The 15,714-nt window shown below is 43.0% G+C and overlaps 1 protein-coding gene across 4 annotated transcripts in view; it reads left to right on the plus strand.

Moving 5' to 3' along the window:
• Positions 1 to 7,525, plus strand: part of LOC117537463 (protein SOGA3-like) — a 29,185-nt gene extending 21,660 nt beyond the window's left edge. For 3 of the 4 annotated variants that reach the window (XM_034202694.1, XM_034202695.1, XM_034202692.1), the window contains exons 4-7: positions 2,578 to 3,141; positions 3,369 to 3,448; positions 3,569 to 5,342; positions 6,282 to 7,525. In XM_034202694.1, the coding sequence (XP_034058585.1) occupies positions 2,578 to 3,141; positions 3,369 to 3,448; positions 3,569 to 5,342; positions 6,282 to 6,515 (2,652 nt within the window). In that variant the 3' untranslated portion in view covers positions 6,516 to 7,525. Of the gene's footprint in view, positions 1 to 2,577; positions 3,142 to 3,368; positions 3,449 to 3,568; positions 5,343 to 6,165; positions 6,202 to 6,281 lie in introns of all 4 variants that reach the window. The other variant, XM_034202693.1, reaches the window with a different exon arrangement.
• The last annotated feature ends 8,189 nt before the right edge of the window (positions 7,526 to 15,714 follow it).

Raw genomic sequence — 15,714 nt, forward strand, 5'->3', positions numbered from 1 at the left:
TTCTCTCATTGTACATGTCTAGTAGGGCTGTGCGATTATGGCAAAAATCATAATCACGATTATTTGGGTCAATAATTGATTCACGATTATTTTGACGATTATTCATCGACCATTTATTGAACTTTAAAACAAATCATATTTTACCAATAAACAAGATCAACAAATATGTTGGAGCGCACTTCCAAAACCATACTAAACATATATTAATATGATAAATAAAAATAAATTAGACCCAAATAAATTAAATCAAATATGATGCAGTGCACTGTCACAACCTACTGAAAACTCCTTAACATATAGCCAACATGTTGGTAAAACATATTCAACATATTCCACTCAGTTAAACGTTGAAGGCTGGCCAACCGTCATGGTCCAGAAGTAACAGGAAATAAATGTTGAACTACAATTTAAGACCAAATAAAAATGTTTATGCCACCATGGCAAATGCTGGTAGGGCTGCTCGTGTCATCTCTTAAAGATGTTTTGCAAGAAACACCAGCCTGTTTACATGGTCTGGTTTCAGAGATGAGCGCAGGCAGGTGACGATATTGCCACCTGTACTGAAGACCCTCAGCCACGCCCGACACATGGGGTGACGCCGGCCAATCACAAAGCTTTGATGCGTTCAAGTGCATTATTCTGGCACAGGAAGATTATGTTACAGGACATAAAACAGAATATTGTTGTTCTATTTTTAGACACATCTCGCGATCGACTGGTTGGGCACCCCTGGGCTAGACCATAGCTCTGTTGTGGTAGCAAAGTAGTCAGCTGAAGCCACATCTCTCTCAACTTCCCCACGGCATTTGTCACATAGTGCAGGCAGCGCAGACCTGCTGAAATAATACCGAGACGGCATCGCGTAACGCGTGTCCAACGTGTTGACAAGTTGCTTAAAGCCCTGGTTGCTAACAGTGCTAACTGGGCACATATCTTTAGCGATGTGGAATGTAATGGCACCTGTAATATCTCTGTGTCTCTGCGAGCTCGTCGCGTAGTCATCCTGAATCGATGACTGTGATGATGTGGTGGATGAAGTCGAGCGGGCATCTGCTTTTTGTTGTATTACTGCCCGGTCGTATTGCACTTTGTGGTTGTATTTCAGATGATTAAAGAGATTGGTTGTGTTAGCGTGTGGTGCCAACACAACCTGGTAACAAATCCTGCACTGTACTTTATTTTGCTCCACGTCGGACTCCTGAAAGCCAAAGTACTTGCAAATAGTGGAAATAGTTGTACCCTTCTTTTTAACTAGTTGCTGCTCTTGTTCTGACATCTTCGCTCGCGCTGAACACTCACAACACATGTCACTCCCACGTGGCCGAGTGGGCTTTTAGGGAGGGGCGAAAGCGCACCCAGCAAAATAATCGTATTTTGTCAATTATGCTGTTTTCATAATCGTCGCAAGCCATAATCGTAATCGCGATTAAAATACGATACAATTGCACAGCCCTATGTCTAGTGACATTAAATGATTGTATTCTATGACCTGGAGTGATGTAGACGGAGAAGCTGGCATGAAACAGAAAGACCTTTACAAGAGATAGTCAAAAGGCCAGCACAGAAAAGAGTTTTCTTTCACAATCAAACTTTATTTTCACATCTTTTTAAATAGAACGGAGAACATTGATTCAAACAGCGCTCTCATTATTCATGCATTTTTTTTTCATGGAAACTTATTTTTGGGAAATATGCCTGATCATGTGAGCTGTCCTTATAATAAAGTTGTTGTGTGAAAATGGTGGTTTATATGGGAAATAATGGAAAGTATAAAAGGATTAGGTTAGGCAGAAAGGGAGTCAAGAGCAAACAAATGGCCCATAAAGAGGTACAAACATAAAGAAAAGAGTGAAGCATGTGTGGTAACAATGCCTGAGTCAAAATGTGACATGGAGCAACTTACTGTTTTTAATAAGGCAAGCCGTACAAAAGTAGTTGGACTTAGTGCAAAGGCACTGTAACAATTTGCTATGAAAAGAACATGTGGCTCACATTCGTCCCTCTGACCAGAAATGAGAGGAAAACAGCAGAGGACTAAAAGGCACTATTTCATCTAGAAATCACGTGATGGGAACGGAGCCCAGTAAACATGAAATGCTTACTATTTTGGGATCTCATGGCAGGAAGCCAGAGGTTACCCAATTGTAGTGAAATCATTCTTTGAATGTTTTTTTGTAATCCTCTGTGGGCTAAATATGTTCTTATAATTAGTTGCAATGCTGTCTCCTCATCCCAAATCTATTTGTGAGTGTGGAATAATACAATATTGCACTGTTCGTATAGTTTTATTAGGACATTATTTATATTGTGTGACCTTTGTTCTAGACTCATATTTTGTATATCCTCTCATTATAACCATTCAGCAAGACTAGAGGCATTATGAACAAAAATACTTTGACTGAGGTGTACATTTCTGTCTTATAGATGATCTAATCATTTCATCAGACAAATGTCAATGCATAGTTTTTGTTCCTAGCTGCAGCAAAATACAATGTAGAAATTCCCCCTTAAAAAGACATTTTAGATTACAAAAGGACCATTCTGGGACTACCTTCATTCTCTCCTCCTGTTTTCCAGCTGTACTGTGACGTGGGGACCAAGCGAGAAGAAAGCGGGCTGGACAGTGGGAGGCAGCAGGACGATGATGCTGTTCACAGACTCAGCATCCGCTCGTCCAGCACCGGCTCCAGTGTGCTTAGTGACAGCGAGCTGCTCAGCAGCAGCAGCAGTCACCCGGAGTCCATCACACATCCACCTTTACCCAGTTTCAGTGGCAACAGAAACAGCAGCAGTGAATTTGTCGGCAGAGACGGTCACCACACCTCTTGCTTACACGCAGACAGCCTGAATACATATGTTGATGCTCAGTTCACTCAGAATGTCCACTCACAACCTGAGCTGCTGGAGGAGTTAAGATACAGAGGCACCTGGCAGAAAGACTCAGACTATGATAGCAAGAAAGCTGTGGATATCATGGAGTTGGATGCTATGTTTCATGGAGCTCCTGGCAGCGGAGAGCAACAGAAAAACGTCTCAAATGTCACTGAAGGCAATGTCCATGTTAGTCCTGAAGAAAGCCTTCATTGGGCAGAGCTGAGTTACGGAACTGAGAAGAAGAGGAACACCACTGCTCTCAATGCTGTGAGTGTTTGAAACTATTTCTCTATTTGTTAAAAACAGACTACAGTTAGAATCATTGGTGTGGTCGGCATTCCTTTGCTTGTCTTTGCCTGTATATGTATTTCTGTCATTCCTTGGCTCTTTGAACACATAATCCCCTTTATCTTCTTCATCTTCAAAGTTGTATTTGTACAGTTCTTCAACAATACACAGTATCCATCATGTGTGACTCTTCTCCCTGTGCTCAGGCTCTGAAGGAGATAGCCCGTGTCAGCGAGGAGCTTTGCAGCTACCAGGATGAGATCAGAAAGAAGAGTGGGGATAAGAGGTAAATAATTCCTCTCTGCTATGTTCCCGTCCTGTCGTCAGAAGGGAACGATGGTAATCACTGTGTCTGTTTTGTCTTGATGCTCTAGCTATAAGACCTAACGCATTTCATTCCCTTCAGGACTCGATCTGAATCCCTGATCTTACCTGAGGAGCGCGACAAGTTGTTCAGTCACGATAAAACCCAACTGGAGGTGGGTGATCCTCCCTGCGACCTCAGCCAGATTTACGATGACTTTCGGGCCTTGGAGAGGGAGAACTGGATCACCATGACACCCGATAACACTTGGCGGGATGACAGAGGGCCGAGCAAATCCTGGAGAGCAGCTGATCCAGACAGCTACCGAGAAACACAGACGAGCCCTGAACTACTCTTTGAGGTCGATACAGAGGCTCCACCCATCCCTCCCCGCATCACCTCCTGGATTCAGAGCTCCCCCACCCACTCAGACACTGAACTCTACATCCCAGAATCCCCCATGGCCACAATAGAGAAGTGCCAAAGCCCCTCTGTAATCGTGGATAAAAAATGTAGCAGCCCGTCTATTGTCAGGAAGTTCGAGGCTATGCTGCAAGAAAACGAAGGCAAAGTTTTAAAAGACGGCGTCGTAGCATCCTGCGCTGTGCCTACTAACTCTGAACGTTATATGGGCTGCTGCCACAACCGCTGGTCCTGTGATGGAAGCAAGTTTACCGGCAACAAGCTGTCCACATGCGGGACTGTCCAGAAGAGCTTCTCTGAAGTCAACATATTGACTGCTGGAAAAAATGATTACTGCCCAGGAAACCATAAAAGCCCCGAGCTACAAATGCCTCCGACTGTCAAAGAATTACCTTTAGATCTGCTCTTGTCCTCTCTTGACATACCGCCTGCTGCCCCTAACCTCAAGGGCTCCAGAAGAAACATACTGCTGGAGCAAAAAACTGCCGAGTTCAACAGGACGTTGTTTCAGGCTGAGATGGGCCGTGGCGTAAAGGAAAAGGACCGTTTAACAGCAGCAGATGTTGGCAGCCAACCAGTCTTTCCACCAACTTCGGCATCAGATGAGATTTTACCTCCCAGTGAGAAGCCATGTCAGCCACATTGTACTGGTGTCACCACTACAGTCATTGGTATGCATCCTGATGTCATATTATCTCCCTCCACCTCAAATGCAACACCTCAGAACCACAAGGTCCAGCCAAGGAAAATTAGATGTAGTCCTGAAGGTCAAGAGGTCAGAATGAAGCAAGAAGTGCCCTCTGAACCTTCATCCGAACAGATTAAAGTCAGGGAGGCTGCAACAATCATCTCCCCTGCAACCCGTTCTGAGGTCACGCACAAAGTTTCTACAGCGAGCAGTCCTTCCAGGAAAACCCATCACAGAGCGGCTACAGAGCCTCTCTTCCCTGAGCCTGCAAACACCCAGCCACGTCAGAATGGGGACATTTCCAGCTCCAAGAATGGGAATCCCCATGGAGCCAAGTGTCAGTCAGTCTCACTCCAGACACAGCCAGGGCAGCAGGTACAGCAGAAGCCTGCTCCTGCCTCCCAGTCGGACTCCTCCAGGCCCGGGCCTCGAATGATGAACGAGCATCCCTGGAAGGCCCTCACTCTGGCTGCATACCCACGGCCCGAGGGATCCAGGTCCAACTACGGGGCGGTGGAAAGGATTCTGAAGAATTACGAGAGCGCAGCCCGGGCTCAGCTGAACCAGAGCCAGCCAAACAAGCCGGCTTTGAGTCCAAACGCCTGCGTTGGGCAGGACATAGAAGTGGACATGCTGGACATGAACCCTCTGCACTTACCCCCCACTCTGAGACACACGCAGAACTCACACAGCTCACACACCACACACTCACAGCTCGGCAGCTACAGCAACATGTGTGTGGAAGAGGTACATCTAACAGTGCAGGTGGGTAGAGTCTGAAATACAGTCTGTATTCACACTGTCACATATAAGCATTGCAACTGTGCTATTCCCTGTTCAGATGTTAGCATTTAGAGGCATTCTCTTGGAATATCATCCGTAAGTCTGCATTTTGTTTTACCCTAATTGAGTCAAATATATTTTTAAGGCCAATTAAACCTGTGGACCTGGGTGAACCCACACATTTAGTTCTGTTTTATTTCTTTTTGAAACACTAAGCAATTGCCCTTGACTGAGGACAGCTCCGGTGGGAATGTTGTTTATTTCTGGTATGTGCTAAGAGACAGAAGCGGGCCAGAGCCTCCATTATTATCGGTGCATCTGGGCCATTCCATTGCTTAAAGGAACTGGCATCCAAAGTACTTGGCAGGAGGTTTCTCACCCTCATCAACGCGTCTTTCATCTCCCATTCCTTCCACGGGCCCCACAGTAGAAGTGTTTTTCTGGCCTTTGTGTGGTAATTACAGAAGTATCTGCAAGGAGCCAGCTGACTAAATGCCCTTGGCATAGCAGTGAAATGAGAAAGCTGAAGCGATTACGCCGCTTTAAATTCACGCAAATAGAAAAATCGTGGGGGCAATTATCAAGCCAATTTTATTTGACCTCATGAAAAGAATGTAATCTGAGGAGCGCACTTGGGTTTAACCTCAACCGAGGAGCGCTGTCCAAAATGAAATGCTGGAGAGTCCTGCCAAGTGGCAGCAGAGCCATGGTTTCAGATATTCCACTTCAGACTCTTCCCTCCCTACCAAAAGGAATGGGATCTACCTGTGTGACCTTTGTGAAATATGCCTGTTGTTTCCCCTAGGCCCAAGAAGACTTCAGATGGAACACGTGACAAAATGTAAAGTATCTTAGTGTGTTTTTAATTGTTGATAGAACGGTGTGATAATCCTAAATGGTAATTCATTTGTTTGTCAACAGGACAACAAAGACACCTCCGACTCCTCCTGCGCTCAGAAGAACTTCTCCAGGCCTGCCCGTCCTGCCAACCGACGCCGCCCCTCCCGATGGGCCAGCCGCTCCCCCACCTCCTCCTCCTCACCCTCCCCCTCTCCCTCCATCACCCCCGTTGTGCAGCCATCCTTCCCCCTTCACAATCACAGTTCCTCTTTTACCTACTCACATGCCTTCCACATAGAGACTGTCATTATTTGATAACCTCTGAACACTTTTCATTACTGTTGTACATACCAGACCCTTGTTCACTCCTACAGACTCAGAAGTGCTTTAGTTTTGATTTCACTCAGTTTTTAGAATGTACAGTATGTGGCATCCAGTGGAGCCTAACTGAGCAAAAAAGGCAAGGAAAGGATCTGAAGCAGCTTCACGTATTCAGCAGTATGCTTGGCTTCATGCATAGCCTCAGTGGAGTGAACACATCACGCTCATTCATTCGTGCCTACCATCTGAATGGACGTCCTACGCTCAGGATTCTAGCCTTGACTAGTGTACCCTCCACTTCTGTCTTATATATACTGTATCAACAAAGTGATGCTTGCTTATAGTCAAATGATCCCAAAAACTTCCAGCCAAATGAAATCCAGAATGATGTATTTACTAGTACTGTATTTTGTAAATTGTGTGCAACATGTTTTGTCTGCTTTTTTGCACAAAATATGCTGTTACACACACAATATGCTGTGTCATGGTGGTAGAGCAGAGATTTCCCTTAAGCACCTCTCTGTGTGCTGAACCAACTGTTGATTTCTGCCTTCTTCAATATATTACCCACAATACATGCCTGGACCGTACCTTGACGTAAGCTTTGCATTCACGACTGGCTTTATTTTTTTCTCATGATCACAGTAACAATAAATGTGAGGTTTTTTTTATAACTTTGTACCAAAGCCTGGTTTCCTTGTATGCATTTTCCTCATTTAAAAATGTAATGCATTGTTATCACATTTGATTTTGCTTTCCCCCCATTGCTGATGTTTTCCAACATCAATCATGAGAACCTTCTTTTGTGCATAGCAGTGATTACCATGCTTATGATAAAAAGATTAAAAAGCCTTTTTCTACTTTTACTAACTCTGAATAGTCACATATCAGGACATTACTCAGCTGAGTAGTACAGGTTTTGGGTCAAAGTGATGAATCATATCATGATGAAGGTGATGCCTTTGCTGTTCTTCTTGTGTAATAAACTTAAGGACTGAATGATTTCTCCTCTTGTTTACTTCACAAATTAGTTTTTTTATTCGGCTGACTGACAAAAAAGTGATTTCTAGGCAGCTTAAACCCATCTGTCTAGCGTGACTGTGAAAACAGCATTATTATAAAGTCATATTTCAAACTCGCTTATTATAATTGTCTCCAATTATCTTCAGTAAGTGTTAGGAGTTTAGGCAAGGCAAGTTTATTTATATAGCACCTTTCAACACTAGGCAATTCAAAGTGCTTTACAAAAATGAAAGACATTCAGACAAAGGCATTTAAAAACAGTAAAAGATAATAAAAGAAAAAATACATGAATAAAAAGTACATGGATCAAAGTTACAGTGCAGTCTAAGATATGAATAGTTCAATTAAAAGCAGCGACAAAAAGAAAAGTCTTCAGCCTGGATTTAAAAGTAGTCAGAGTTGCAGCGGACCTGCAGGTTTCTGGGAGTTTGTTATAGATATTTGGAGCATAATAACTGAACGCTGCTTTACCATGTTTAGTTCTGACTCTGGGGACAGAAAGCTGACCAGTCCCTGAAGACCTGAGAGATCTGGATGGTTCATAATTTAGCAGGAGGTCAGAAATGTATTTTGGGCCTAAACCATTCAGTGCTTTATAAACCAGCAGCAGTATTTTGAAATCTATTCTTTGACACACAGGAAGCCAGTGTAAAGACTTCAGAACAGGAGTGATGTGATCCACTTTCTTAGTGTTAGTGAGGACTCGAGCAGCGGCGTTCTGAATCAGCTGCAGCTTCCTAATAGATTTTTTAGTGAGACCTGTGAAGACACCATTGCAGTAGTCGAGTCTACTGAAGATAAAGGCATGGACAAGTTTTTCCAAATCCTGCTGTGACATTAGTCTTTTAATCCTAGATATGTTCTTTAGGTGATAGTAGGCTGATTTAGTAACTGTTTTAATGTGACTGTTGAAACTGAGGTCAGAGTCCATGACTACACCTAGATTTCTGGCTTTATCTGTTGTTTTGAACATTGCAGACTGACGCTCAGTGCTAACTTTTATACGTTCTGCCTTGGCTCCAAAAACCATTACCTCAGTTTTGTCTTTGTTAAATTGGAGAAAGTTCTGACACATCCAGTCATTGATTTGTTCAATGCACTTACTCAGTGTTTGAATTGGAGAATAGTCTCCTGGTGAAATGGTTATGTAAATTTGTGTGTGTCATCTGCATAGCTATGGTAACTTATTTTTTGTTGTTTTTCATTATCTGAGCCAGTGGTAGCATGTAGATGTTAAAGAGAAGAGGCCCCAAGATAGAGCCTTGAGGAACACCACATGTCATATTTGTCAACTCAGATGTGTATTTACCTATAGAAACAAAGTTGTTTCTGTCCTTTAAGTAGGATTCAAACCAATTTAGAACTGTTTCCAAAAGTCCCACCCAGTTTTCCAGTCGGTCTAGTAATATGTTGTGGTCAACAGTGTCAAACGCAGCACTGAGATCTAATAATACTAACACTGAAGTTCTGCCACTGTCTGTGTTTAAGTGGATGTCATTGAAGACCTTTACAAGAGCAGTCTCAGTGCTGTGGTTTGGACGAAATCCTGACTGGAACACATCCAAACAGTTATTTAAATGCAAGAAATTACTCAACTGTTGAAAGACTACTTTTTCAATGATTTTATCTAGAAATGGGAGGTTTGATATGGGCCTGTAATTGTTCATTACTGAAGCGTCTAGATTTAGCTTTTTTAAGAGCGGTTTAATGACTGCAGTTTTCAGGGCCTGTGGAAAAACACCTGAGTGAAGAGACTTGTTTACTATATGAAGTAGATCTGAGGCCATGCAAGGAAAAACATTTTTGAAAAACCCTGTTGGAATAATATCAAGTTAGCAGGAGGAGGATTTCAGAAGTTGTATAATGTCCTCTAGGTTTTTATCATTAATCTGATGGAATTGTGTCATGATGTCTGAATTGATATTAGGTGGACAGAGACAAAACATTTGCTGTTCCTGATGCAGAGGCACTGACTGCTTGTCTGATTTTCTGAATTTTGTCAGTGAAGAAGGAGGCAAAATCATTGCACGCCCTGGTGGATAGAAATTCAGAGGCTTCTGACACTGGGGGGTTAGTTAGTCTGTCGACGGTAGCGAACAAGGCACGTGCGTTGTTTTTGTTTTTGGCAATGATATCAGAGAAGAAAGACTGTCGGGCAAATTTAAATTCCAAATTATAAAGGCCAAGTCTCTCTTTATAGATTTCAAAGTGCACCTGGAGATTTGTTTTTCGCCACCTGCGTTCAGCTTTTCGACACTCTTTTTTTTCTGCTCTCACGGTCATGGCCTTTCTCCATGGAGATATTTTCTTCCCAGTCACTTCCTTTACCTTAGTTGGAGCAATGGCATCTATAACATTTTTAATTTTTGAATTAAAATGATTTACTAGCTCATTTACTGAGATGTTAGCAGGGGCAAGTGTGGAAGAAAAATTCTGAGTAAACATTTCCCTAGTGTTTTCAGTTAAATATCGCTTTGTGGTTACCTCTTTTTGAACATTTTTGTGAACAGAAATAGAGCTCTCAAAGAAAACACAGGAATGATCAGAGTGCAACATCAGTCACCACAACCTCAGAGATATTCAGACCCTTTGAGATAATTAAGTCCAGAGTGTGCCCCTTATTGTGCGTGGGCTCGTCACATGCTGAGTCAGTCCATAGCTATCAAGAACACAAAACAGTTATTTAGCCCCTCTGTCCTGGGGGTTGTCAACATGGATGTTAAAATCACCAACAATGACTAGACGGTCAAAGTCAATACACACTATAGACAGCAGTTCAGTAAAGTCATCAAAAAAGCTTGCACAGTATTTGGGTGGTCTATAGATATGTAGGAACAGAGCTCGAGAGGAGCATTTCAGCTGAAGGGCCACATATTCAAAATAAGCAAAGTTCCCATAAGATGTCTTCCTGCATTGAAGGGAATCATTGAACAAAATAGCAACTCCACCCCCTTTCTTATGCATTATTTCCTGACTCATAAAACTAAAGTTGGGAGGGGTTGATTTGATAAGAACAGCTGCACTGTTATTTTGTTCAATCCATGTTTCCGTTAAAAACATAAAATCGAAATTGTGCTCAGTGATAAAATCATTGATTAAAAATGTTTTACCTGCCAAAGACCTGACATTTAATAAAGCTAGTTTAAGTTTGTTAAACACACTATCAGTCAGGTTTTTTGTAACAAGCTGTGGGTGACATGGAATCACTTCTAAATTTGATAAACTCACACAAACTTTTGAGCGCTTCCTGTGTCTAAGCTGATTCACCGCTCTTAATCTATTACCTATCAACACAGATATCGGCAAAGCTACTGGCAGGCAGGGCCCCGACATGTCCTGGAAAGAGTTGAGAGTGCCATACGCCCTTGAGCCTGGACCCAGCACATATCAGTAAGAGTTCGCTGCGTTTTGTACACACACATCCTTATCAGGCTTCGGAGACTGCAGATGCTTTCTTGAAGGGAGGGGAGGTGGTTGACGTAGGCACGGTTATGGAGACGGGGGAGATGGTGCGGGGGTAGAGGACATGCTGCCAGGGGGGGAGGTGGTTGACGTAGGCACGGTGATGAAGACGGGGGAGATGGTGCGCGTCTCTGCAGTGATTGTGGTGGGCGTCGTTGAGGAGCGGGGGTAAAGGACATGCTGCCAACCCTGCGTATCGCCTTAGTTTGGTCTTTGAACTCCAGGAAGGAATCGGTGCCAACCCTCTGTATCTCCTTCATGTGTTCAGCGATCTCCAGGAGGGTGGGCGAGGGTGAAAGGGTGAACGGAGAGTAGAGAGAGCTGTGGGGTGAAGGAGGAGTATCCTCAGAGGTGATAGGGGGGGTGAAGGGCGGTGGAGACTCCTCCATTTGTCTCCCATAATCAAGACATTCCTCAGGCGGGTGCAGTGATAGATTTTCAAGGTTTTCTGCGCGATGTGTTGTGTCTTTCTCTTGTTTTGATTCCTCTTGTTGCTTGTCCTTGGCAAAGGGAACAGATTGATGACGTAGGCAGTTGAATACGTTAGAGATAAACAATTTCATTCCTGATTTGTTCAGACAAACTCCATTTGCCTTAAAAAGATGTCTGCGGTCCCAGAAAAAGTTAAAGTTGTCAATAAAATGGACAGAATGGTCAGTACAGACAGTTGAAAGCCAGGTGTTCAGTGCAAACAATCTGCTGAATCTCTCCACTCCTCTTCTGACTGGCGGTAGAGGGCCACTGATGAACACCTCTGCATTTAGAGAGCTGACAGTTTCCAACAGACATTTAAAGTCTTTTTTCAGCACTTCTGACTGTTGTTTCACAACATAATTTGTTCCAATGTGCAGTACCACATTTTTCACAGTTGGATGTTCAGCCCCAATATGCAGGATCTTCTCAGCCAAGTTTAGAACTATATGCTAAACTGTGCCACTGCTGCAGGCCTCTTCAACCCTTATCCTACAATAGGGACTGTCATGAAATAAGTTCTCAACATCAATCAAACATGGCACACAAAGTATTTCTACATCCAGAAGAGTACTCGCTAAGATGAAGCACCAGAACCAAACGTCTGTCTGGCTACTTTAATCTCCTGATGTCAGATTGATGGCTCCATCACTTTGATAGAGTTTGATGTCTGCGTATGTATTCCTCCATAAATGCATTCTGTTCCCCAAGAAAACTTGGTGTAATGAAGACCGTTTTACTTATTCATGTAACTCTTCGCTTCTATGAAAATACCTGTCTTTCATATTTTTCCTGCGCTGTCTGGAAAACAAATCACATTTCAACACACACACACTCACTTACATAAACATGCAAATGAACACACACGCAAGCTTACACATCCTTGGCCCTGAGCGGCACGGACACCTAACCCCTCACCCTGAAACCTGGCACCCACATGTCTGACGGAAATAACAGGTGCGACAATGTTATGGTGCCAGAAATCCTACCCTGGCGCTGATATAAATATAAATATTGTCATCCTCTCTCTGATGCCTAGCGCTGTGTTGGCTGTCTCACACTGTTTCCCTGTGTCAAGGCCGGGCAGCAGCCTGGACTCCCAGGACTGGCCTGTGGTCAAGTCTGGAGATTTCCAGATGCTCAAACCATTTATATAACCAGTACTAACTGTTTTGATTCCAGTGCTGCTGAAAAACACAATAACACAGGAAAGAATTTATGGGGCAATCTGTCTTTTATCTTGCAAATATAGGACTGTAGGTTCAGCCAGAGACAAGGGGCTAATAAGACTTTTATACTCATCCTCTTACAACCTTGAGTAAAATCATTTAAAAATCTATTTACATTTTGGCTACTTGTTTCCTCAGTACACATAGTAATGCTTGATTGGCCTCCAAAGAATCTCTAAGTAATCATTAGCACTATGACTCTGCAGTTAATGGCCAAACATGACTCGACATTTTTAGTCATTATCTTTTCAGAATATTTTCTTTTCATGTCAAAATACATTGAAGTCATATTAGATCACTTAGGAATGATCTTTGAGACTTTTTCAGTTTTTAATAAACTAGTTTGAGTAAATATCCCTTTTGGTATACGATTTCTTCCCAGCTATGGTATCAAATATGCACTTTATCTTTAAATGTTCACTCACTATACTATCCACAGGAATTCTAATTAGCAGTTTTAGTTGTTGACTAATGTCTGGACATCATTTGTGATACTTCCTTAGTGTGTGTCAGTATACATTGGAAATGTTGCTCGGCCCTCAAGCCTCTCTGCAGTGCAAGGCCCAACAGACTCATCATATTTGGTCACACACAGAGATAAGGGTCACATGAGATTCCTTACGAATGAATTTAAGTATGTTTTTTTACTTTTTGTACATGGTCTCTTGGTTTTGCTTTGTGAGTTGCTTTCAACATGTCCCAGTTGCTGCTGGAAAAGTAGGGGAGACCAGGGACAGTTGCAACACGGGTCGGTTGTAACACCTTCAATATCTCCAATCACAAACAAGCTAGAGTGATGAAACTCACTCTGCACATGCGCAGTTAGATGGTAAGATCGCTAAGAAAAAAGGAGCCACGTTTGAATTTCTCGCGTAAGATATCAGCAAAAGTGTGTTTCTGAGGTAAAATATTAATATTATATATATATATATATGATGTATTTTTTGGATACTGTCTTGAGTTCAAATGTCTAGGAATCCAAACTAGTATTATTAGAATCACTGTTTTGTAAGCTACAAATATAACTAGCTAAATATGGGTCAAGCTAGCAATCAGGCAGGTTCACAGGGGGTGGAGCAAGACTGGTGGTCCTGGGACGGTTGTAACATGGCACATTTACAATGATGGCTAATTTGCTTGAATGATCAGTTCATTCAAGCATACAGTTGTATTGTTGATTGGTGTGCATTGTCCCTGTAAAACTAAACAGAATACAATAATGTACAGTAGGCCTAAAGTGTGTGTGTGTGTGTGTGTGTGTGTGTGTGTGTGTGTGTGTGTGTGTGTGTGTGTGTGTGTGTGTGTGTGTGTGTGTGTGTGTGTGTTTACAGTATGCCAAATGTCAGAAAGAGGAAGACAGACAGGGGAGTGCCACTTGCTCTGCTGCAGAGGGCCTCAAATGAAGTTGAGAAGGACAAATCCTTCAGGGAAGTGGCAAAGTCCCTGGATATATGCCATGTCACCCTGTACCGGTTCCATACAAAGAGGCTGAGGTTGGAGAGTCAGGGATCACAAACACCCCAAAGAGTAGGCTACTGGACACCAAAGAAGGTGTTCTCAACAGAGCAGGAGATGCTTTTGAGAGACTACCTGATGGAGGCAGCTGATTTATATTATGGTCTCAGCTCAAAGGAGGTAGGTCCACATAATTAAGCTAGAAGCACCTCTCAGAGAACAGTTTAATCCTTCACAGAGGATGATGCTGTGTGTGTTATCTGTTATCCTGCTCATTGTTTGTTGGGGGATGTGTGAAACCCCATTCAAATCTTGTTGCCTTAGAATTTGACAGCTTTCCCTATTTGTTGTCATGTGGTGTGAAAAAGGTAACCGTTATTAACATGTTACAACCGTGCCTGGCATGTGCTACAACTGTCCCTGTACACAAGGACAGTTGTAACAGTTGAGTTTAAAAAAAAAATACATTTGCCAACCTGTACTTATTTCATAAAACATCTTAAATATATTGTTTCAGTAGCTGACATATTGATAATGTATAGCAAAATGGCTATCCTATTGTAAATAGTTTTTTACTTATTGGGGAAAAGCCCAAAAAGTGTTGCAACTGTCCCTGGTCTCCCCTACTCATTGGCCCTCGAAATGTCTCCCGCTGGCCCTCTGCCCCCCAGCTCTCTATTGCTCCTCTCAGGAAACCTCCAGGCCCCTGAGAGTCTCTGGCACCTGCCAACCTGCCATTCTTCCTGCCCTGAAATAGACCCTCACTGGCACTTATCTGCATCTGTGTGTGTGTGTGTGTGTGTGTGTGTGTGTGTGTGTGTGTGTGTGTGTGTGTATGTGTGTGTGTGTGTGTGTGTGTGTGTGTGTGTGTGTGTGTGTGTGTGTGTGTGTGTGTGTGTTGTGTGTGTGTGTGTGTGTGTGTGTGTGTGTGTGTGTGTGTGTGTGTGTGTGTGTGTGTGTGTGTGTGTGTGCTTTCTTATCTTGGTAAGTTGGTATAGAGCCATGCTGACTGCAGCACATTCCCTGACTTCCTGTGGAGCCCCGGACAGCTGCATATCGATCCATACCCTGATGCATCACTTTAGAGGCCTCATACCCGCACGCCCACTCACTGGAACCTTTATATATACAGTCTATGACTGGAACACACACAGGCTGTTATTTCAGACAGGCCTCCATTATCAGCTGGAGTCTGCAGCTGGATCGCTGATATCCGGGTATATTATATAAGATTATAAAACAGAAGGCTGACTCTAATCAGAATGAGTGAAAGGGCTGTGCAGAGTGGAAGTGGGCATGGATGGTGAGATAATGGCTTTGGGAATTACATTTTATAAAATACTTTGTAGTAAAATAATCCCTTATACACACTTGTGGGTGACTTTAGAAATACTATGTATGCAAATGAAAGCCTGATATTTGGAGACAGGTTGCCGGCTAGCTGACCTATAGCTTAAAGTGCTGTACAGAGCATGAAGAATAGTCAGCGTGTCTGGAATGCCTGCCTTGGATGCATCCCACCGACCTTTTTGAATTCCTTCCCCTCTTTTAAA

The sequence above is a fragment of the Gymnodraco acuticeps genome, unplaced genomic scaffold, assembly GCF_902827175.1.
Source record: "Gymnodraco acuticeps unplaced genomic scaffold, fGymAcu1.1, whole genome shotgun sequence".
In the NCBI taxonomy this organism is placed as follows: Eukaryota; Metazoa; Chordata; class Actinopteri; order Perciformes; family Bathydraconidae; genus Gymnodraco; species Gymnodraco acuticeps.